Raw genomic sequence first — 24,759 nt, 5'->3', positions numbered from 1 at the left:
GCGCGCACGCGGCCGCTTTAAAGCCCGACACAGCAAACATCGCTGTGCAAACAATATCAGTTACTGTTATGTGTGCAGGATGCAAATATAAATGATTGATAATTGTTTATTAGCTATATGATCGAGATGTTTGTATGTCGTCCTGTATTTATGATCCATACTGAACTGAATTTTGCATATATCGGCCCGGTATTGTTGTGATGTCAGGTTATATTGTCAAAAGTGGTCAAGTTGCACATATCTTATTAAATATATAATTAAATACACAGTAAGAGGTCTGTTAGTCTTTTAAACACAGTAATCACCTCTTTATCTGTATCCTATATTTAAAAAAGCGTCAGTCAAGAAATTGAGCCAAAAAAATATGTTTTGCTAACGTTCTTTATACGTTATGAAAGCGTTATTTCTGAATGCTCTCTAAACGTTCAAAATTTGCAGGTTTTTAAATATTTTAAAAGCATTTTTCTTGGTTATTTGAACTTTAAGGGAACATTCCATGATATTCTTTTGCAAACATTATGGAAACGTTAATGTTCTCCAAAAAATAGTAACATTTATAGAATGTTAGACGAACGTTCAAATAAAAGGTATGTAAAAAATATAAATATAAGAATAAAGTTTTTATGGTAACGCTTTGAGAATATTATTACACGTTACAGGAAGACAACACTATGAACATTTGTTCATAACTTTTTTATGACAATGTTATTTCTATGAATTATCAAGCCGTCCAGGTTTTAAATGTTTTAAAAACGTTTTTCTTGGTCACGTGAACGTTCAGTGAACATTCTAATGTAAACACGTAACTTTAAATGTTCTCTAAACGTTTTGAAATAACATTTAAAAAAAAAAAAAAAAAATGTTATATGACCATCCAACTAATACGTTTCACGAATGTTTTTGTGCTAACGTTTTGAGAACATTCATAAAGATAAGACACCTAACAAAAATATATTCTAAGAATGCTATATCATTCTTAGTTATGAAAACAGAATGTTCTCTAAAATTTCAAAATGCCCAGCTTTTTTATATTTTAAGATGTTTTTTGGTTAAATGAATGTTACATTGTATCACTTTACAAACATAATGGGAATGTTACTTTTGAATATGTTCTCTAAACATTCTGAAACAATGTAGCATTGAGACAAACTAAAATGTTGCAGGAAAAAAACGTTACATGAATGATGTATAAATAATGTTTTTTAGCTAATGTTTTGAGAACATTATTAAAGAAAGACGGTTCTATTAAGGTTTGAGAGAATCTTCTGAGAGCGTTCCCTGCCAGCTGTCTGTCATCAGTGTCTCCGAGGCGTTCTGCTCTTCTGAGGTGAGTTTGTGTGAAGTATTGATCATATACCTGCAGCAGCAGCGGGAGACGGAGGTCTAGTCCTGCGGCCGACCGGAGCTGAACAGCTGATGGTTTGGCAGATCTTGAATTCCACCCATCTTCTCTTGGACATCCTTCACTTTCTGCTGCCTCACCTGTGAACTCGTTCGGTTCTGATGCTCGGAGATCCAGGAGCACTGTGAATTATTAATGTGAGAGCAGCACAGGATCAGGTTCAGAAACTCAAACACCTGCTGAGACGCCAAACTAACTCACTTCAACTCAACTGAAGAGAATAGAATTCTGTTGAAGACTGAAGAAACATCAGAAGTAAACTTCTCCACATCATAGTTAATGGAGCGGAACTTGTAAATTCTGTAGAAAAAAAAAAAAGATTATTTACTGGCAAAAAAATACTTATCCTTTAAGTTTACAGACATTTCCTTCAACCCTAAAACATGCCTGATTCAAAATACACTGAAAAAAAAAATGATACAAAATTTTTTTAAGGTTAGTGGTTGCAAACAATTTCTTTTAGCTACATTAAAAAAAAAATAATAATAATGTTTATTTAAATGTAGCTAAAATAAATTGATTGCAACTACTTTCCTTAAAAACAATGAATAAATTCAATGAATCATTTTTTTATGGGTAAAAAAAGCTAAATAAATAAATACAGAAAAGTCTGTCATATTAATGCAAGACTATTCTTATGAACCAACAGCTGTTAAATATGGAGAAATAAGAATGATATTAAAATATTAAATAAATGAAAAAAATAATGAGCTTTTTAAATTTACATAAATAAACACATTATATTATTTATTCAATATCTACATTTAATATTTAAGAATAAAATGTAACTAAAATAATTAATTTTAAATGCAGCCTTTTAATTGCGTTTCTTAATCTTTGTCAGTCAAGTTTTAAATCATGTCATTGTGCATTTGATCACATAGACACAACCAATAACCTTTTTATAAGTTATGCATTTATTTACAGCCTTTATGAATTTTTTTTATTATGGATGGGTGCTGCTGCATGAGAGCAAACGTTTATCTGATGAATTCATAACTAGATAACAGGACCCATAGCACGTGTAAGTTATGTTTTCTTGAAATAAAAACTCGTGTTTCTCCAAAGTTCTTTAGTAGAAATAAGCATTTTGCTTAAATTTGATCTCAATTGTGATTTCTTCCATTTGTCTTTCTTATACTAACATGAGCCGAACCTGTGTGAATAAACGAGTTTGTCCTAATTAAACATTTGAATTACAGTATCGGCGAAGGTCTTGCATGCTCTCAGTCACACTGAGGCTCATTTCAGTAATGAAAGAGATCTGGACCTGTATGAAATATGCATGAGGCAGGGGCTCGTGATTGAATGGAGGACCCTGCGCTCCTCGACCATCTCAAGTGTTTCAGACATCTGGCATCCTCAGCCTGCAAACGAGGAGTATTAAAATCACTCGATATATGAGCTCATCAGACACAGATGAAACCGCGCTTGTTCATCCAGCCCCACTTATGCACAGTAAATTAACCAAAGTCAGAAGCTTGTTTCTGCCACGGCATGAAAGAAATAACAAAAGTGACATTTTATCTCACAATACAGGCACTTTTTTCATCACAGTTATGAGAAAAAAGTGGGAATTATGAGGTTGTTTGATTGTTCTGGTGCATGGAAAAAACAACACTTGTGACGTCAAGGACAAAGAACGTAATTAAAAAATGAATTTTATTTTGCCAATGCATTTCAGCGCACAAGCCTTCATCAGGGCTGAAAGGTTGCAGGTGTGCATAGCTTCCTTCAAATACAAACGTCAAACTTATAAACAACCAATGAAAACAATTGGATAATATATCATCCAGCAATCACAAAATTCATCAAATAAAGCATCAAACAAATACAGGTTTATCAACTCCACTATAGTTTTAATAAACATACAGTACACAACTCCATGCATTTATGCAAAAATATTAAAATATGTAAAAAAAAAAAAAAAAAAAATTATAAGAAATAAACATATTTAGGCAAAAGTCAGAATTGCGAGATAAAATGTTGCGATTATCAGACTGTGGCGGGAAGTTTGTAAACATCATTTCTATAGACATTCTTAAATATCCTATTTATTCTTATTTCAAGGTGTATTTCTTGATGTAGCGCATTATTGATGTGTTAATAAGGCAACAATAATAATGAGAGTTATTATTGTAATGTGTAACGTTGACTGAGAGACCTGAAGCGCGCTCGCTCGCTCCTCCAGAGCGGCAGGCGGCGCTGTTCTCACCCGAGCACAGCCGAGCACACCCGAGGACACCCGAGTCACTGAGCGGCGCACGTGTTCAGAGCTGGTAGGTCAGAATGAATCTGATGTTTACTGTACTTCCTGTAAAGAAGACACGCTGACAGTCAACAGTGTTTACGGATCATGTTTAAAGTCTTGTATGTATAAATAAGTAGATCCGTGTGTTTTCTTTTCTAATCAATTTAGGTCCTCATAATGTTTTGTTGTTGTGCAGTCTTTTCATTGAGATCGATTCATTTCTAAAATCGCTTTGTAAACAGTTCTAGATGTTTTAAATCCAGTTTAATGTTGTTGATATATGAATGTATTGTTGCTGTCAGCTAATGCACAGACGACACATGAATGCTCTGATCTATGAAGATTTGATATATGTAATTATCAAAATAAGCCTATATATATATATATATATATGTGAGTGAATACCACAAAAACATGTTTGTGATATATTTCACCCCAAAATCAAAATAAGTCACATTTTACTTTAAGAATCACATTTATTTATATAGAACATTATCATTTTAAACCAGACTTGATAATAAATCATTTTAATAATAGATGATCAATTCACTTTTTAAATTGAAAAAATCAATTTATCTTAGTTTCATGTAACTAATTTATGCTAATTGTATTTTAACTCGTTTAATCTTTTCTTTAATTTACACTTGTTACTTTTATTGTATTTAAACTATAAACGTAATAATTAAAAAACAAAATGAATGACCAAAAAAACAACATTACTTAAATTACAACGAAAACAGAATATAAAAATAAGATCTAATTCAGAATATTAACAAAAACTATAATCGTATACCAATTATACTGAAATAACACTGAATCAGAGTTTCACACATGATTGTTATAGTTATAAAACATATAAAAGTAAAAAAAAAAATTAAAGAATAAATATATATTTTTGTAATTCAAAATAAAATATAAAAAGCTTATTTTAGTTCAGCTATAGCTTCCAATGCAACATTTCTCATTTTCATTTACTAAAATGACTAAAACCAACATAAAATTAATAACAACTATAAACTATATATATATATATATATATATATATATAAAATGCTCAGGAATTGGATGCTTGTTGTAAAATTAAAATTTCAATTCCTCCTATCAATTCCTTTTTTGTACTTCAATATATTAACATTATATCAATTAATGAAATGACTTAAATTGAAGTAAAATCCGTAAAACCTAAAATATTGCTACCGTATTTTTTACAGTAAAATTCTGGCAACCACAACTGCTGTTTTTTTACCGTACGTTTTACAGAATTGTTTTTTTAATACAGCGCAGCCCTAATCTATGTGCAAATGACAAATAAACAAACTTGCATGAGTTCTTCAACAGTGATGTCTTCTCTTTTGACGCAGATGCGCTGAGCGATGTTCCAGAGGCAGGTCCTGCACTTCCTGCGGCTCGCCGGGGGACGAGCATCACTTCCTGTGAAGTCCCGGTCCTGCAGCTCCGAACCGACCAATCAGGAGCCTCCTCTGGAGAATGAGTCTCTCCTGGAGAACCTGTCCATCCTGGGAGTGGACCTCCCCTCGGCCCGCAGGCGTCAGCCGGGCGTCTTGAGGAAGCTGCTGACCAACGAACAAGGCCTGGCTCTCTTCCTGAAGAGCAAAGGAGCGGATCCAGAGACGATCGCCAGCATCATCTCACGCTTCCCTCGCTCCATCACACGCTCCTGCGAACACCTGGAGGAGCGCTGGAGGCTCTGGAGGGACATCTTCAAGAGCGACGCCGAGGTGGTGGGGATCCTCTCGCGATCGCCCGAGTCGTTCTTCCGCTCCAGCGACAATAAGAACCTGGAGGAGAACATCAGTTTCTTGAGGACGCTGAGAATCACGGGGAAAGATCTCCACCGGTTGCTGACCACCGCGCCACGGACCTTCTCCAACAGCGTGGAGCTCAACAGAAACATGGTTGAGTTCTTGAAGAGCATCTGCGTTAGTTTCGACGGGAACGAACCGGAGCGTTTCGCTCGAGCCGTCATCTCCAGAAACCTGTACGTCTTCATCCGCAGCACGAACCGGATCAGAGCTAATGTGGACTTCCTCTGCAGGTCGTTGAGTTTGAGTAACGCCGAAGCGCTGGGTTTGTTCCAGTCCCACGGAGCGCAGATCCTCGACGTCTCTCACGAGAGCCTGAAGAGGAACTTCCAGAACCTTCGGACGAAGCTGGACACGCTGGGCTGCGACGAGGCCGACTTGAAGAGGATGATCTTGAACTATTCTCTGGTGCTGTTCATCTCGTCCGAGCGGCTGAACGAGAAGCTGGACTGTCTGATGGACGGCGGGATCCTCGCGCAGCAGATCGTGTGCAAACCCAAAGTCCTGGATTTCAGCGTCGCATGCATCCGGCAGCGTCTGAACGAGCTCAACGCACTGGGCTACGACTTCCAGAAGAGCGGCATCGCTGTGTTAGACACGAGCAAGAAACGCTTCCTCGCTAAACTACAGCGACTGAGCTTGGCGGAGGTCTGATGAAGTCACTTCTCATCACTTTTATTTAAAACCATTCATTTTGCAACAAATGCAATGAATGAGCTGAAATGCACTAGATAAAAAAACAACAACTATATTTTGTAGCATGTGTTCATTGTATTTCATGCATCAGTGTTGGGAAGGTTATTTTAGACGTGTAATAGCTTACAGATTACATGTTAGCCTATGTAACAAGTAATTCATTCATAATAAGTTGTGTGACTAAAGTATTACTTTTGATTACTTTTCTGACCCGCATTGCTGTGATTCATTTTCTTTAAATGTTTATTTTGGTCCAAATTGTTGTGAGAAATGAGCTATTTATAAACAAATGCAATAAATGAGCTGAAATGCACTAGAAAACAATGTTTCGAGGACATTAAAACAACTATATTTTGTAGCTTGTTGTTTTTTTAGGTGCCGAAAAGAGGCTAAAAATGTATTTGAGGACAACAACTATTCAAAAAATGAGTCGTTGAATCATCACGAGATTCTGTTTAGTTGTGTGATATTTTTTCTTCAGAATTGAGAGAGAAACACAACATCCATTAAAAAGAAGAGTCTGTTTTGCACACAAACAGCTCTTAATGGAGTCAGTGGTATTCAGCAGCAATTAAATGTTTTGCAAAAAGAGACGCAGAATAAATATGTTTGATATCTAAATGTTTGATTTTCTTTAACCACATTGGAATGGAAACTGGGAATCCATACGCAGAATCAGAGAATGAAGACACTTACAGATTGGATGATCAGCATAACAATTTGAGAGAAAATTTAATTGAAAAATGTGAATTTTAGTATTGCATATGTATGCAATCAGGGTATCTTTGTCCATTCATTTAATTAATTTGATATATATATATATATATATATATATATATATATATATATAAATAAATAAATAAGAAAACGGTTCCTTTTTCATTAAAAAAACAAAAACAAAAAGTTTTATACATTTATAAACAAATTTAATGAGACAATAGTCTCTTATTTACAAGGCCTCCATAAAACTAATTCATACATACACTCCATATTTAATTGTATTTGAAGATTTGTTAATTGCATTTAAAAAATATTATATACTTTTATTAAAACATGATCAAAGGCTTTATAAAAGCTGTTTTTACGCATGTTTTGTTGCAGTTACGCGGTGTTGACCAGCAGGCGTCACCAGAGAGCTTCGAGCGGAAGTGCGCCGCGTGAGCTCGTGTTTCCGGTCGGACACATTAGAGCGTCGCGCGGCTGCGGATCGCATGTGCAGAGAAACTTCTGTGGCAGGTGAGTGATGATCAATAAATATGATCAGATATGAATCAGAAGTGATCGTATGCTCGGTGTTTCGCTAGACACGTGCACGGTCCTCACACTTTAACGCGTTTGATCGCGGATCTCTGTTAAATCATTCCGCTCGTTATCAGTCCAGATTCATCATTTGAAGGCCAATTATAATGTTAGTGACTTACAAGGTTTTTTTTTTTTAAATAATTGTAAATAATGTATTATGACACTTGTTTAAATTTATTTTTTTAAGGTGCTAAAATATGATCCTCGTGTGAGGAACCCCATAATATAAAAACCCCTTTTATTAATAATATTATTTTTCTCAGTATTTGCCTAAATATTAATTGGGAAATATTTCGTTTTTTTATTAAGTTACATTTACATTTTCCTACACATTATAGTATTGTACAGTTAGATGTAGATTTATGTTCTCATTTATTTTAATCTATTTATATTTATTTATTTATAAATAAATGTATTAATTTATTACTTTTCTATTTCTATTTATAACTGTTAATCTGTTTTTATTTATTCCAATCAAGTTTTCATTCATTAATTTATTTTATTAAAATTTTAATTTATTTTAAATATTTTAATAGATCAAATTATTGTTCATTCATTTTAAACACATTATTCATTGAATCAAAATTTATTCATTTATCTTAATTTTATTTATTTTTTGTTTTACATTTAATTGCATTTTTAAAATATTTTTTCGCAGTGTTTTTCTGTAAACTTTAGAGTTTTCATAAGATGTGGAATGGGTATAAACTCAGAACTGAATTGAGTTGTTAATATGTAAATACTGGTGTTTATATGTTAATTATCTCATGGTTATGATGTTATGTCACATCCTGTTTTTAGCAACACAAGCACACTGTTTCTGTGGCTTCTCCAGCAGGGTTGTGTTGAGGATGGAGTCGGCTGCGGAGCTGGAGAGAGGCACTGCTGCTATTAAAGAGCAGTATGTTTATGTATTTGTATTCTGATTATGATGATAATGAGCAGCTTTGCTGAGCGTGGTGGCTGATGTATATCTGTGCTTCACCAGGTTCCTCACCACTAAAGAGAAGTTCCATGAGTTTCTTGCGTCGGGTCGGCCGCGTCAGAGCAGAGATGAACCGGACGGAGACTCGGAGGAACCGGCAGCAGAACCAGAGCAGAAGAGAGTCCGGCTGGACAGCGATGGAGACAAGAAGAAGATGAGAGGACAGAATAAATCCAGACCTCACAAGAAGCCTCAGAGCTATGAAGACAAACGGCTCTGTCCCTCGATCGTTCAGGTGCGCACATCATATCTTCATAATATTGGTGCTTTGATATATTCACATATTGCATGCATATATATATATATATATAAATATAGTTTTACAGTATGTATAAATATTACTCAAAATATTTCTTATATTTAAAACAAGTTATATTTACTTTTTCTACTCATAGTACTGTACTGCTTATCTGTTTTTATTTATTTTAATGTAATTTTGTTTTAATTTTTATTTAGTTTCTTAAGTTAATTTTTTTAGTTTTAGAGTAGTTTTTATTTTCATCATATTTTTATTTATTCATTAAGTTATGCATTATATGTTAATTATTTTTGGAAAATATTTAATTTCTATTACTTTTCATTTATTGTTGTAGTTATTTATTTCGATCTGTTTTTATTTACTGATATATCTAAATATTCTTTGGAAAATATTTAGTTTCTATTAAGTTACATTTATTTACTGTTAAAGTTATTTATTATTATCTATTTTTTTTATTTACACAGTATATTTGGAAAATTAAATTTTTTTGCTCATGGTTCTGTACTTTAGATGTATTATTGATGTTCATTTAATTATTACAAAAATTTATTCATTTTTATATATATATGTGTGTGTGTTTGTGTGTTAACTAACTAGACCTTATTATAAAGTGTTTTTCTCTTATTCTTCTATTCTCCATGTATTTCTCCTTCTGTTGTTTTTAGTGCTGGTCTTTGTTCGTTTGGTTTTGTTTGCTGATTAAAACAGTAAAATAACTGCAATAAAAACCCAGTCCTCGTGATGATGGCTTTCATCAGAAGCGTCTCACCGCGTGTGTGTGTGTGTGTGTGTGTGTGTGTGATCTGCGTCTCTTCCAGGAGCGAGACTCGAAGTGCTTCTACGGTGATAAGTGCCGCTTCCTCCACGACGTGAGCGAGTACATGTCCACTAAAGCGGCGGATCTGGGCGATCAGTGCTATCTGTTCAGCAGCTTCGGCCGATGTCAGTACGGCGTCACCTGCAGGTTTGCTAAAGCGCACACGAGTCCGGAGCTGAAGAACCTGACGGACGAGGATCTGTGCAGACGCTGGGCCGGACAACACACCGTCAGAAACCTGCTGGACAAAGAGCTGCAGAGACGCCTGCGGAAGAAGCAGGAGAGATTCCCCGGAACCGAGGCGTATCTGAAGACCGTCAGCCGCGGGAAGAAAGCCGAGCTCAAGAGCGCAGACGAGAGTCACGCCGAGAGCCGGAGCGGAGCGGGAGACGCTGCTAACGGACCAGAGACAAAGGTACTTACACTGATTAACACACGTGACCCTGGAGCACACAACCAGTCAGAAGGGGCAGTTTTCTGAAATTGAGATTTATGCATCATCTGAAAGATGATTGTTAGGATCGGACAATATTTGAAAATCTGGAATCTGAGGGTGCAAAAAAATCTAAATATTGAGAAAATCACCTTTAAAGTTGTTCAAATGAATTCTTAGCAATGCATAATACTAATCAAAAATGAAGTTTTGATATATTTACGGTAGGAGATTTACTTAATATCTTCATGGAACATGATCTTAATATCCTAATGATTTTTGGCATAAAAGAAAAATGTATAATTTTGAGCCATACAGTGTATTGTTGGCTATTGCTACAAATATAGCTGAGCTGCTTATGACTGCTTTTGTGCTGCAGGGTCACATATTACTCAACATCAAATCTAAAGTGACTCTATTCTTAATTACATACAGTCAAACCAAAATAATTCAGACACCAGATATAATTTTTGATATTTTTCTACTAATGGGTGCAACTATAGTTCATTTATGTAAGTGAGGAGAGCAAAATAAAGTGACACATTACACCCAAAAATTCTTCATACGGTGGGCTACCGGTCAAATTTGGGGTCAGAAATTATTCAGACACTTTGATCTGATCATGTTTTGATTACGTGTTTTTCTTTAATTGCTAATTTGACCTTTTTAACCGTCAGAATGAACAAAATGCATTGCTTGGTAATTGTTTGAGTTAAATTGTTTTTTTCTCAGAACGGACATCGAAGACTATGAAATATTATAAATATGATCTGAATTGCAGGACGGTGCGGATCCTGCTGTGAAGACGGTGGGGCCGATTACAGACGCTGACATCATCAAGCTGCGACCATGTGAAAAGAAACAAGTGTGTCTGAAATAAGATACCACTAATAACTTATTTAATTCATTTCTTATTTAATTTTATTCATTTTTTTTATTCCTCGATGCACTGCTGATTTGTGATTTTTTTTTTTTTTATATTTTAACTGCTCAGTGCATTATTGTTTTGCATCCTGCAATGCAAATCAACTGGATATATCACAAATATTTATTTTATTCAATTTGATCTTTTACTCATCAATGCATTATTGAAATCAACTGGAAGCGATATCATAATTTCAGTTTGTTTATTTATTTAGTACTCCTAAATGCAATGTGCAAATCAGCTGGATATAATAGCACAAGTTTTTATTTATTTACACGTGCATTATTGATTTGTATCGCACAATGCAAAGCCACCAGATGTGATATCACAAATGTATTAATTACTCCTTGATGCATTATTGATTTGCATCCCGTCCTCCTCCATGCATTACTGTACAACATGTTTCAGGTCACTAGCGTTTCATTCTGAAATGTCTTTGATTGTTTACTCTCAGGTGGATTTCAGAGACAAACTGTATCTGGCTCCTCTCACTACGGTAAACTCTCACCGTTACTCTTATGTTTACGGTCAGTAAGAACCGTGTTTGCGCAGCTGATCCGGTGTGTGTCGTGCAGTGTGGGAATCTGCCGTTCCGGCGCGTGTGCAAGCGGTTCGGAGCTGATATCACGTGTGGAGAGATGGCCATGGTCACCAATCTGCTGCAGGGTCAGTCGTCTGAATGGGCTCTGCTCAAGAGACACACCTCTGAAGATCTGTTCGGCGTTCAGGTTCGAGCCGCTACACACGCTGACACAGACTGATTCTGTAACGCAGGGAATCTTTGACTGCTTTGATGAGAGTTCAGATGAAAAGATATTTTGTGTATTCTAGTTCATGCTGGAATGACTGTAAATATGAGCTGTTCGCATCATTAGAGCAAGAAATTATAGTTTCTAATAGGGCTGCAAGGTTTAAGGAGAAAAAAAAAAGATTTTTCTGATTAAAAATTGTGATTTAAAATAGTATTTTCAAAACAAGTCTCAAGTTTAATGTGTTTATTTGTAGGAAGGCACAATTCGGCCAAAATTTTGTTATGATATCAATATGGCTATATAAAAATGATGATTAATAATTACTATTAATAATAATAATAATTACTACTAATAATAATAATTACTAATAATTATTATTATTATTACTAAATAAAAACACAAGTAGTATTACTATTGTAGTATTTCTCTGTGAAATAAAACAATATTTATTTATTTTTCAAATAATTTACTTTATTAATTTTTTTATATTTATTAAATACAATTAGTTTATTATTAATATTATTTACTCCTCACTGCATTTATTATTTTGCATCCCCAGTGCAGATCAACTAGATGTGATTTTATTTATTTATGTTTTATTATTACTCCTCGATGCATTGATTTGTATCCTACAATGCAAATCAACCAGATTTGATATTAATACTTTTTAAAAATTTATTCTATTCTATTTTATATTTTCTTTCTTTCTTTTTTTCCGTCCTTGATGCGATTGATTTATTCTCATTACAGGAAAGTTCAAAATGCAATTGATTAATTGATTGTTGATTATTGATTTGATAATCACACTAAGCCATATTGCGATTTTATTTAGATTTATTGATCAGCCCTGGTTTCTAGGCTCCTAACGCCAAACTTGGTCCATGTGTTGATACTTTATCACTATTAATTAAACTTATGTTCCTGTAGAATAATAATAATAATGCTGAATAAAGCACATGCACTACATGAAATGTCATCTTACAGATGCTTTTTACTCGTGATAAATGAGTATTTATGAATTCCCGTGTGGTTGTGTTGCAGTTGGAAGGCTGTTTTCCAGACACCATGACCCGGTGTGCAGAGCTGCTCAATCAGAACATCGATGTGGATTTTGTGGATATAAACTCCGGGTGCCCCATCGACCTCGTTTACAAGAAGGTCATTTACAGAAAACCAGGCTGCGAGGCCATTTAGCTGCTATTTGATATTCCTTTAGGGCTTGAAAAAAGACAGTGAGTTGTGTTTCCTGTAGAAACGTTAGGGTTGAGTACCGAACCGGACCGAATCAGAACGCAGATTTCATATCAATATACTTAATTATTATGAAAATACCAGAGATGGCTTGAAGAACACTGATAAACCACAGCTATATTTTCACAGTTGAGTGTTTATTGTCATTATGTTTCATCATTCAAAACATTTCTCTCTTTGTTTTGCTCAGTTACAGCAATAGCTGGATGCCTTTATCCATATTAGGGATTTCCTGGAACGTCATGAAATCTATTACTTCTGTGACGCATATGTGGCGTTTCTGCACGAGGGCGCCCTCTGGTGTCCAGTATGAATGAAACAGACATTAAATGTGTTTATAGCCCTCAATAGTGGCCAATGCATCCTATTTGGTTAAAAATAAGAGAAATAATACTTCTCTCAAAAGAAATTTGAAGTAGAAATATGATAATCCATGTTTTTTTTTTGTTTTTTTTTCCTTCAACAAAAAAGCCTTTTTTTTAATTAAAGTATTGGTTTAGGCATTTTAAAACTATCAATTTGGCACCAGTATCATAAAAAACCCAAACGATACCCAACACTAAGAAAAGTGTTCTGGTATTTTATCTATTTTTAGTCTCAGACGAGCTACAGTAGAGGTTTTATGTTTTTACATCACGCTTCAATGTTGATTTTAGAGGTCAATTTTACCCATATTTTTGAGAACTGTTTTTTATTACTATTTAAGCAGTGATTGATTGATTTACCAATTTTTTTAATTAGTTTTTAAGCAGTGATTAATGGATTTCTGTGTCTTTAGGGTGGAGGATGTGGCCTCATGACACGAACCAGCAAATTTGAACAAATCGTGAGGGGAATGAACTCTGTAAGTGAATCGTCGCTGTTAAAGCGTGTGTCGGTGTGAAGTGTCACTCACGGTGCTGTCGTGTCGTATTCGCAGGTGCTGGACGTTCCTCTGACGGTTAAGATCCGTACCGGAGTCCAGCAGAACTGCAACATCGCACACAAGCTGATCCCAGAGATGAAGAAGTGGGGCGTCTCGCTCATTACGGTACGATGAACCTCAGAAAGAGATCAGTCAGTTCAAAAAGCACAGCTCGTGCAAACATGACACTGGGTTTCTGCAGGTTTTATGAAGATAGGTTTACTTGGTCTTAAAGAAGATTTGAAGGGAACACAATACGTCATTTTAGTCTCTAAATGTAAATGTCTTTTAGCAAGCTTCAAAGTTTGAACGTTTCAAATACTGTAATTCATTTTACGATGAAATACTGAAATAACTTTTATTGAACTGCAAAAAAATGAAAGCGTCTGCCAAATTAATGAACGTGAATGTAAAAACTGATGCTTTTACTCAGTATTTTTGTCTCGTTTTCCAGTGCAAATGTCTAGATTTTTAAGTCAAGATGCATTTACTTGACAAGCACAAGTACACAAGTCTTTTCTTTTTTTTTTTCAATCACAATTCTGACTTTGTCATGCAATTCCCATGTTTTTCTCGCAATTCTGACTTAATATCTCGCAATTGAGTTTGTCACGCAATTCCCTTTTTTTACTCGCAATTGAGTTTGTCACGCAATTCCCTTTTTTTCTCGCAATTCTGAGGTTGTCACGCAATTCCCTTTTTTTCCCTCGCAATTCTGAGTTTGTCACGCAATTCCCTTTTTTTTGCTCGCAATTCTGAGTTTGTCACGCAATTCCCTTTTTTCTCTCGCAATTCTGTTTGTCACGCAATTCCCTTTTTTTTTTTTTTTTGCAATTCTGACTTTATATGTCATAATTCCCATTTTCTATCTGGCAATTCTGACTTTTTCTCTCAATTGTAACTTGTTACAATTCCCAGCTTTTTTCACACAATTCTGACTTTATCTCTCACAATGCCAATTTTTTTTATCTTGCACTTTTAAGTCGCTCAATTTTAACTTTTATATGTCGCGATTCCCTTTTTTTAAATCTTTTAATTCTGGCTTTTTCTTGCAATTCTGAGTTTATATCTCGCAGTTCTGGCTTTTTTTCCATCACACTTGTAAGTTAATGTCTCACAATTAAGATTTTTTTTCTCATAATTATTCTGGAAAACAGGACAAAAATACTGAGGAAGCTATTAATTTTTTGCAATGTTTAATGCCATGAATTTAAGACTTTGTGCTCCGATTTGAGACCTTTTAAAGCCTTAATTAGTGAACATGCAAATTAAGACTTGCAGAAACCCTCTGTCCTCACTCACCTTCATCGTATGGGTTTGTTTCTCCGCAGATGCACGGCAGATCACGTGAACAGCGTTACACGAAGTCGGCTGACTGGGAATATATCGACACCTGCTCAAAGCTCGCCGCTCCTGTACCGTTGTTCGGTAAAGAGACTGACACAGGCAGAAGATGCAGATATTCCAGTGCAAACGTGTGACTGTACTGCTGTGTTCTCTGCAGGTAACGGAGATATCATGTCGTACGAAGACGCCATGAAGGCCAGAGAGACTGGAGTGTCTGGGATCATGGTGGCCAGGTCAGTGTGGCAGCGGCTGCTTAGACTGCATCATCATCATCATCATCTGTGTCGTTCTGAATGAACTACTTCCTGTTTGCAGGGGTGCGCTGATCAAGCCGTGGCTCTTCACTGAGATTAAGGAGAACAGACACTGGGACATTTCCTCCGGAGAGCGTCTGGACATCCTGCGTGATTTCACCAACTACGGCCTCGAGCACTGGGGCTCCGACACACAGGGCGTCGAGAAAACACGCACCTTCCTGTTGGAGTGGCTCTCCTTCCTGTGCAGGTGATTATAGTTCACACAGAAATGGATCATTTACTCGCCCACATGTCATTCCAAACGTGTGACTTTCTTCTTTTGATGAACATCCATCTTTTTCTGTAATAAGGACTCGTTTGTAACATGTTTTGCATAAAAGCATCCGATAAATATTAAAGCTCATTTCCCTATTCTGACATTTTCTCACAATTTTGAGTGTCGCAATTCTGAATTTTTTCTCACAATTTTAAGTTTATATCTCACGTTTCTGACTTTTTATATCTTGCAATTAAAAAAATATGGCTCTCAAATCTTGTTCATGTTTCTGCATATTTTTTGTGGGAATTGAAGGTCGTAAAGAGTTGGAAACAACATGAGCGCAAGTTGATGAATTTAACTAGATTTTTTTAACATTAATGTGATCTAACAATAAAAAAATACTTCTAAAGCATATATTAATCTTAATGTTAACATGTACTTATACATTAAAACCAAATGTTGTGCCTGTTATTATTTAATGGACCTGAGCTAATAGTGGTATTTGTATGAACTAATGTTAACAGTGATTAATAAGTACTTTAACATATAATGCTCATTGTTAGTTAATGCACTAATAACATTAACTAATGGGATCTTATTGTAAAATGTTACCAGTGTACGTCATATTCCTTTAAGGCTTAAGAAACTGTAACCATTTACATGATTTGTGCTGTACATTAAGTGTGCTCTGTAATTTCTAACTGTGTTCAGGTATATTCCGGTGGGTTTGTTAGAGCGCGTCCCGCAGAAGATCAACGAGCGTCCGCCGTTCTACATGGGCCGAGATTACATGGAGTCTCTGATGGCCAGTCAACACGTGGGCGACTGGATCCAAATCAGGTCAGTTTACGGTCTTTATGACCAAAAGCAGATCCATATCCAGGACCTGTTGCTTCAAACATTGAGCAAACGGATCCAATCGGTAGCATTAATAATAGCAGGCTGTGGCTTCGGCCGACTCGTTTTCGGTTACAGTGAGGTGTTTTCTGTTGCACAGTTATTGAATTTAATACATGTTAATACATTTTTGGTTTCATATTATGTTTTTGCTTATAAGTTTATTATGGAAGCCCATTTCTGCCCCCCCCCCCAAAAAAAAAAAAAAAAAAAGGTAATTGCCACTTTTTCTCACAATTCTGACTTTTTTTTCCCTCAGAATTGCATGATATAAACTCGCAATTCTGAGAACATATCAGTCTTTTTTATTCTCCTTAGAACTGGACTAGTTTATATCCCTCAATTCTGAGACGTAAACTTGTAATTGCGTGAAAAAAGTCAGAATTGTGAGATTAAAAAGTCACAGTTTTTTATTTTGTATTCATTGGCGGAAACGGGCTTCCATAGTTTATAGACTGAAATAAATTAGAAATAGATTAGAGTTTTTTCTGGCCAAGAGTTCAACTGTGTTTCTAATAATGTTGTTTGAGGCTTTTAAAATAATTTTATATTTAATGAAAGAATAATAAATGTCTATTTATATTTATATAGACACTAACGTCATATTTTCTCCCGTTTCCTCTGCAGTGAGATGCTGTTGGGTCCCGTGCCTAAAAACTTCAGTTTTCTGCCCAAACACAAAGCAAATGCTTATAAATGACCGTTTAATGCAGTGAAAGTCAAGGATTATTGAACAGAAGTGCTAATCAAACATTTATATCTAGTTTGAAGATTTCATGATTTATTAAGTAGAGAAGCTGTTTATATTCACGTTGAGTTCATTTTAAATGTATTAAAGATGTTGAAGTCTGAGAGGTGTGTGCGAGTGTGGGTGATATTAATGCAGAGTGTTTTATAATGAAAGCAGAAGTTTATCAACGGAATAAAACTTGAACTGTAAATCATGGTCTTTAAACACAGTGCTGGATTACACCTGTATACTTTGCTTCTTCCTGTAGAAACGACTGTACATGTTTACTGTTGATGTTATGAGAGAGAATAAAGTCAGATACTCACTAATGACTGCAGTTCACATTTAATCAGCCGTCAAACCTGAAGAGATCATGTGCTCTAGTGGAAAACACACATTGACATGGCACCGTGTACATTAGCATTATATAAGAAGTGCACAACAAGAGCGTTTTAACTGTGCCAGTTTATTATTAATGATCAGTGATTTCATTTAGATTACACAGAATAACAATCTCCTGAGAAACTCACAAATTCATAGTCGTCTCTCAATATAGTGGTCTCAATTAACTGTGATACAAACCCTCAGGCTGCACCAATCACAGCCTCCGTTGTTCAGGTGGGCGGAGCTACTGTCAGAGGAGGAGGGGTGTGTCGCAGTTCCATTCACTTCCATTCTTTAACATTCACACACACACAAACACAAATAAAGGACTGCAGGTACACAAATGTGAAATTGAACTTTTTTTGACCTCTGACCTGTGATTTTAGGTAGTAAAAATTTTGTTTGATGAGCAGAGGATCTAAATGTATGAAAGCTTGTTTCTGCCACAAAATTAAGAAAAAAGGAACTTAGATTTTTATCACAATTCAGATTTTTTTTTTTTCACAGTTCTAGGTGTATATTTATATATAATTCAGACGTTTCCTTGCAACTTGCAATTACGAGAGAAAAGGTCAGAATTATGAGAAAATTTTTTTTTTAAATGTTGAAATTGAGAAATCTATTTACAATTTGCGAGAAAACAACAACTGTAAGACACAAAAAATGCAATTACCCTTTTAATTTTTAATCTGTGGCAGGATTAAACAGAATTGTGATACAAACTCGCAACTGCGAGGAAACAAAACTCAGAATTGTGAGAAAATGTCTCAATTACCTTTTTTATTTTTATTCCTGTAAAAAAAAAAAACAATTGCGAGATGTCCACTCAGAATTGTAAGAAAAAAGCATATGCTGTTATTTTGTTTCTAGCATTGCACTGTATTTTATCATTTTCTATTCTTAACCGTTTTAAATCAATTTTTATATAATTTCTTGTTTTATTATTTTTTTAATTCCTTGTTTTTATTGTGATTATTATTTTTTTTAATGACTATTTCACTTCCTTTTATGTAAAGCACTTTGAATTACCACTGTGTATGAAATGTGCCTAGCAATTAAGAGCTGCGAGAAATAAAGTCCAAATTGTTATAAAAATTACCTTTTTTTTTACTTTTGCTTTAAACAGACTTCCATAGTTATCTAAAAATAAAACACGGTGTCTCATTTAGGTTGTTTTGCATAAATAATAAAACCTTCAGCAATTCCCGCTGTGTGAGAGCACAGCATTTATTATTCATCATTATGCGTAGTTCATTAAAATAAACATGACATCACATCCTGTTGCTCATATTTGCTGCAGGCCCCAAAATAATTACTTTAGAAAATATTTTCTGATGAAATGTGGTCTTTGCAAGCAAAATGCAAATTGTGCATATATAATTAAAGTAAATACTTCACCAGTCACCAATATTTTCAAAGGCTCTCAAAAGCATTTTTCTGTCTTCTGCAGAGATGTCTAACATAGATTGATCGGTCACATGACATTTACAACTCAATGAAACCTGTCTGTGAAATTGTTCATGAAGCGGTGCTCTCCAGAAGGTCCTGCTCCAGCCGATCAACTGCCATTGAGATGAATGGGAACGCGACTCCAGCAGACGACCTCGATGGCTTACGAGTTAGTGTCTACATCATCACCTCTGACCTCTGACCTCAGGTCTCTCTCATGTAAGGCACAAATCAATGCAAACACATTATATCTCATTAATGCAGTTGAACACGTGAGCAGCTCAACCTTTGTGTTAATGTCAGTCTGATGCGATGCTGTGGAGGTTTTACTGATTCACTGGTGAACGTGATCCGGTGATGAGAGTTCAGTCCGGCTCGTGTCGTTTCCTTCTCACGCTCCTCTCAATGAAAACACACACACACACACATTACTGTTGCATTGAGCCACTGGTACACAAACACACTCAACTGCATTAGTTTTCTGACTCGTGTTCAGAAGAGATACTAGCATACTATTCATACTACTCCTGCAGTATGTTTACTGGACACAGTATGTGAATGATCTGTATCTGTGAGATATCAATATTGAATACTGTATCCCATAATGCTATGCGTTTGGTTTGACTTTCAAGAAATTAGTTGGTATTCCTTAAAAAGTTATTTAAAAATCATCACAAGTCCTTAAAATTAGGATAACCTCCAACTTTTGGAAAAGTCCTATTTGTCAAGACTTCTTCGATGGAAGCAAAACTGCGTTAATGCAAAATCACAAAATAAGTTAATTGGATGCCACATGCTGAATAATTAAACATGCAACATAATGAGCTCATGTTTGCTATATACAGTATATACCGTGCAGTAATTATTATGCTAAGGTGTGCTGGTCATAGAGCTTATTTTAAGAAAAATCCTATTTGTCAAGATTTTGATGAGGAAACCAGAATTGTGTTAAAAACACCAAACGTTTGAAGAATTTTGTATGTTCTTAATCTTTTTCCTTAAGATTTTTTGAAAGACAAAACTTAAGAATTTGAACTGAAAAGAGTTCTTAAAAAAATCTTTGTAAATAACTTAGGATATCATCGTACTTTTCTTAAATCCCCAAGATGTTTGTCCCAAAAGCCAATGGAAAATTGAATTTTGAATAACGAATATGCCAAAATAAATATGCAAAATCATTTTTGTAAAATTAGTATTCCCGAAACATTTCTTAAAAAAGACGTCAAATGCTGAATTAAACATGAAACAAAATAGCATCACAAGTGTCCTATATACCCAATATACTGGGCAGTAATCAGTATGCTAAAAAAATATTGTTGGCCACAGATCTTATTTTCTGAAATAATTCAGAAGCCAATAGAAAAAAAGTGTAATTTTTTTTTTTTGATTTTTGTCAAGGGAAACAAAATCGCATTAGAAATGCAAAATAACCTTTTTTTGAAAGTCAACTGGACGCCAAATCCTGAATTAAACATGCAACATAATAGTATAAAGTGTTTGCTATATACAGTACAGTGCAGTAATCAGTATGCTAGTATTCAATTCCAAACCTGCCGTGTCTTTGACCTCTGACCTTTGGTGTCAGTAGCTGTGTTTGGCGTGCGAGGGCAGGTGTAGTGTTTTGGGGGGTATGTTTGCAGGTTTGGGTGGGATCTGTGGTTTGAGCGACGCTGTGCGTCTGATGATGGCCGCCCGCTGGAGGAGCGGAGGCTCGCTGTAGCTATGCTGCCGCGTCAGACACGAGCCGCCCGCGATCAGCGGCCTGTGAATCTCGTAGATGTTTCCCAAGTGCGCCGACTTCTGGTTGAAGCTGTGATTGCGAACGGTCGTGACTCCGTTGTCTATTTTTATAAGGACCTGGCGCTCGGGAAGCATTTGTAGCGGAATCTGCTGAAACGTTGAGGTTTCTGGCGTCTCTTTTAGGCAGCTGTAATACGATGTTGGCATGTGCAATGACCCCGAGTCGCCCGGGAATAAGGAAGAAGTCATAATGGCGATTTCTGGTTTAAATGCATCATCGTCGTGGTTGCTGGGAAGCGTCTGATTGGTGGGAAACACCTGCAGGGTGGCGCTGTGGGTGTGGCTTCTCTCCCATTGGCTGTTTAGAGCCTTTAAGTTCTTGATTGGCAGTTCTGGCGTTGAATCCGGGGTGGGCAGGTTCGAGGCGAACTCTTCCTCCTCAGTCGCGTGTGGTTTAGCGGGCGGCTGGCAGTAGGGCAGCCCGGAGCTGTAGATCTGAGAGGACGGGAGGTCCTTGTCCGGTCTGGTGTCTATGAGGCGGTTGAGTTTGGCGAGGCTGTTGAGCGAGAGCGCGTGCTGAAGCGACGCCTCGGGCTCCTGTGATTGATGGGATCTCTGACCGCAGTAACAGGACACCAGCAAACCCGACGCGACGGCACCCAATACGAACGCCACCAACACACACGCGCCCAGAAGAGTGTAGTGAAAGCCACCGCTGAGAGCCGCCGCGTCAGGGAGCTGCTTCACACCTGCAGGGACAGACCGATTTTATTCTTTATTCTCATTCAGGATTACAGCGGTGGCCAAAATGATCAGAACACTAGTATTTTCAGCAGCTAAAAATGGTTTTAAGTCAGTTATTTCTATCTTTTAGCTCTATCCTCTAGCTGTAGCGTGTCAGAAGGAAATATCAGTTTACATTTCCAAACATTCATTTTGCCATTAATTGTAATAATCCAGTGAGATGTTTGTGCTCCACACAGAGATCTGGGCCAGTATTCACAAAACATTTTATCTCACCTCCTAAATAGCATTAAAAGTTTTTAGCTAAGAGTTTTCTCTTGAAACCTATTCACAAAGCTGCTGAGACACACTTTTACTAAGGAATAGAGAGAAGTCTTTAGCTCAGAGGAAGGGGGCGGGGTTTACCGTCAGCATGCTTATTAACTACGCACACAGTGATTGGCTGATAGTCTGTCAGAGATTTATTCATAGAAATATTGTAGAGCGCAACGTTATGTTGTTAAAGGTTTAAAAATAAAAATGTTAATTGCCACATTCAAGTAAAGATTTTAAAATGCAGGCTAAGTGTCACTAATTAAACAATATAATATATATATGTATAAATTCAGCTAATTGTCAGCCTGTATGCTTCTCGTAAAAAATTAGTGAATATGCATATAAAAAAGGCTTTTAATCAACAGAGTAGAATAATAGTTAGTAATGATAGTAAGACATGCAAACGTAAAAGAAAACCAAACAGGACGCAAGAACAGCTGTTACTTCTTCCCAGCTGGTTAATGAAAACAAGCATATAATAAAAGGAAAATTTGAAGTTGGGATAACCTCCAAAACCAAAGGTGATACCTTTTTAACAGCACATTATCGTCAAATGTTTACGTTCTGAGGCAGATTGCCGGAAACAGCTATTTTAGGATAGTTTGTGGTTGGTCTTAGTGACTTAGGACTCCTCTTCACTGCTCCTAACCTGTCACAGATTTAGGAGCTAGTTCTAGCGCTAAAAAGCTTTGTGAAATACTCTTAGAGCAAAAATTGAGGAGTCCAAATTTAGGACTGACACGCCTATTATTTTTAGAATTTTCTCCTAAATTGGTGAGTTATGAGCTACTTTTAGCCTGAAGATGTTTTGTGAATACGTGCCCTGATCTGATCATCATCAGTCTGTCTGACATGAATGACATGAAGAAGCAGAACAAACTGAGACGGACTACATCCAGAAGAACTGTGTCTCCTTCAAGAAAGCTACCTGCAGTGCTGTTAAAAGTTTTAGGCACTTGTGAAAAATGCTGTCAAAAATAGATTTTCTTTATCAGTTAACTTCTATTAACTAATCCTTTGTGTTTAAAGCAGCGTTTGCACTCGGTGCACTTGAGCACCTAGGGACAGATTGACTTTATTCTTTACTCTCATTCATTTCATATTTAGTTGTCAATTACAATTCTTTTGTTCCTAATCCTAATGTAGCCGTCTAATAAATAAAAATGGTAGGTTCCTTTGGATAAATTCTTATGCTGGGTTGCAGTTTTTCATCATTTACATCTCCTCTTACTAAGACTGATATTTAGATCATTTTATTTCGGTATCTGCTGCACTGTTATACAGATCTCATTGATTTACACTACAAGCGTCAGAATTTCATCATATTAATATCAGCATCTGCAGCAAATTCATATTTTGAGCTGTTTTTCCTCTGTATTCTCACTATATCAGACTATATGAGCCATAAAAGAGAGATGGAGCAACTGGGAAACTCAAAAAAATAATAAAATAAAGAAAATGCAATTTTTTAGATTTTTAAAATATTTGTCTAAAGGTTCAATAAACTGTTCCATTTAAAAAAAAAAAAAAAAAAACCTCGATCAGATCATAATGTGTGACACTGACCAGAGGCTGAATCCACAGCTGAGTTCACATCACTTCCTGCTGCTGACATCACATCTGAACATATACAAATACAGAAGAGATCAGTATTCATTAGTATTACATCAAGTCACTGATAAAAGCAGCATGAAATCAAGCTCATGACATCACTTCCTCTTGTGTTAAATGAGAAACTTTAATCAAACATCAGTGCCAAAATTCTCTCTCATACTTCCAGGATCAATATATCTGAGATTAAAATAAGATATTATGACAGCATCTAGCTCAGAAGTGAAGCATCGCTGCTGTAATATGACAGCGACTCACTTACCTGTGCATGTGTCAAATGAATGTGATTGGTCACCGTCAATGTCCTGCTCAAACCCCGCCCTGTTTGCGAACACACACACACACACCATAAAAACACAGACAGGAAGTTTAGTTTGGGCTCATTTAGGCTCCATGTGAAAGGATCAGATTTATTGTTGCAGGAAGTGATGTTACTCTTACTTGAACCCTGGAGCCACGTCAGCGCAGCGTCCCGTCCGCAGCCAGATGCAGTATGGGTCATGCGTGTGGAGACAGTGTCTGTGGAGGAATACAGTGAATAATGATAGACAATGAGCTTCGGAAGACATACGGTTTTAGTTGAGTAACGAGTTTGCTGTCTCAAGTGAATGTGATGAGACACAAGACTGTTATGTGAAATAATACAAAAGATAATAAACAGACAGCAGGTCTTTCTGTTAATTGCACACACAAAACAAAACACATTTATTCTGAATCATGAACCAATGACTCTTATGAACCAGTTAAGTCAAAGACTATTGTACAGTAAAATATACAACTCTAAAATGTACAAATAATAAAAATAAAAGCAACTGTTAAATTTTCATTTGATCACATTTGATTAATTAAATTCTTAATGTTTTAAGGCTTCTTTTGATGACCTTGTTTTTGATAACAAAATTGTATTTAATCACATAATAAATTGTATAGGTTTCATGATATCAATTAATTAGACACGGTTTGTGATAACTAAAATTTCATTTAACCAAAAATGAATCCAGAAAAATTAAAACAGATATCATAGATTTTCTGAAAAATAAACAAGGCCTTATTACTGCACTTCTTTCTTTTTTTTTTTTAAATATTAAACTGTTAAGGCTCACTTGATTAAACATGCTTTTTGATTATTACAAATTTAACCAAACCATTAAAATGGAATCCAGAAAAAAAATTGTTGTAATTGTAAAAGTTGCATGATTTCAATCAGATACCTTTTTATTGCTAAA

At 35.8% G+C, this 24,759-nt stretch overlaps 3 protein-coding genes across 7 annotated transcripts in view; 2 read left to right on the top strand and 1 right to left on the bottom strand.

Moving 5' to 3' along the window:
• The first annotated feature begins 3,573 nt into the window (after positions 1-3,573).
• LOC131525601 (transcription termination factor 1, mitochondrial) lies at positions 3,574-6,530 on the top strand. Of its 2 annotated transcripts, none has more exons than XM_058753432.1 (2): positions 3,574-3,681; positions 5,015-6,530. In XM_058753432.1, the coding sequence occupies exon 2, from the start codon at positions 5,027-5,029 to the stop codon at positions 6,128-6,130; it is 1,104 nt and encodes a 367-aa protein (XP_058609415.1). In that variant the 5' UTR covers positions 3,574-3,681; positions 5,015-5,026; the 3' UTR covers positions 6,131-6,530. The 2 variants fall into 2 exon arrangements, with proteins under 2 accessions (XP_058609415.1, XP_058609414.1); XM_058753431.1 differs by having other exon boundaries at positions 3,664-3,772.
• Positions 6,531-7,306: 776 nt separating this feature from the next.
• On the top strand, positions 7,307-17,619 carry dus3l (dihydrouridine synthase 3-like (S. cerevisiae)). Of its 3 annotated transcripts, none has more exons than XM_058753428.1 (15): positions 7,307-7,408; positions 8,310-8,375; positions 8,463-8,694; positions 9,537-9,950; positions 10,750-10,833; positions 11,348-11,389; positions 11,469-11,621; positions 12,687-12,803; positions 13,675-13,740; positions 13,816-13,926; positions 15,132-15,228; positions 15,305-15,380; positions 15,463-15,651; positions 16,375-16,503; positions 17,188-17,619. In XM_058753428.1, the coding sequence occupies exons 2-15, from the start codon at positions 8,326-8,328 to the stop codon at positions 17,258-17,260; spliced, it is 1,833 nt and encodes a 610-aa protein (XP_058609411.1). In that variant the 5' UTR covers positions 7,307-7,408; positions 8,310-8,325; the 3' UTR covers positions 17,261-17,619. The 3 variants fall into 3 exon arrangements, with proteins under 3 accessions (XP_058609411.1, XP_058609412.1, XP_058609410.1); XM_058753429.1 differs by having other exon boundaries at positions 7,336-7,408; positions 8,313-8,375; XM_058753427.1 differs by having other exon boundaries at positions 7,361-7,408; positions 8,276-8,375.
• Positions 17,620-17,767: 148 nt separating this feature from the next.
• The window catches only part of sema6d (sema domain, transmembrane domain (TM), and cytoplasmic domain, (semaphorin) 6D), a 28,317-nt gene continuing 21,325 nt past the window's right edge, over positions 17,768-24,759 (bottom strand). For both annotated transcript variants that reach the window (XM_058753425.1, XM_058753426.1), the window contains exons 15-18: positions 23,975-24,052; positions 23,796-23,854; positions 23,489-23,542; positions 17,768-21,612 (exon numbers count right to left, since the gene is read on the bottom strand). In XM_058753425.1, the coding sequence (XP_058609408.1) occupies positions 20,705-21,612; positions 23,489-23,542; positions 23,796-23,854; positions 23,975-24,052 (1,099 nt within the window). In that variant the 3' untranslated portion in view covers positions 17,768-20,704. The remainder of the gene's footprint in view (positions 21,613-23,488; positions 23,543-23,795; positions 23,855-23,974; positions 24,053-24,759) is intronic.

This window comes from Onychostoma macrolepis, chromosome 19 (assembly GCF_012432095.1).
Source record: "Onychostoma macrolepis isolate SWU-2019 chromosome 19, ASM1243209v1, whole genome shotgun sequence".
Lineage (NCBI taxonomy): Eukaryota > Metazoa > Chordata > Actinopteri > Cypriniformes > Cyprinidae > Onychostoma > Onychostoma macrolepis.
This window is presented reverse-complemented; position numbering and strand designations above follow the sequence as displayed.

What these genes read in the sequence shown, in the direction of transcription:
- dus3l (XM_058753427.1), top strand. Translation starts at nt 7,384, where the DNA reads ATGTGCAGAGAAACTTCTGTGGCAG. An exon ending in ACTGCTGCTATTAAAGAGCA is followed by an intron (nt 8,376 to 8,462) that starts GTATGTTTATGT and finishes GTGCTTCACCAG; the next exon opens with GTTCCTCACCACTAAAGAGA. An exon ending in AAGATCTGTTCGGCGTTCAG is followed by an intron (nt 11,622 to 12,686) that starts GTTCGAGCCGCT and finishes GTTGTGTTGCAG; the next exon opens with TTGGAAGGCTGTTTTCCAGA.
- LOC131525601 (XM_058753432.1), top strand. Translation starts at nt 5,027, where the DNA reads ATGTTCCAGAGGCAGGTCCTGCACTTCCTGCGGCTCGCCGGGGGACGA.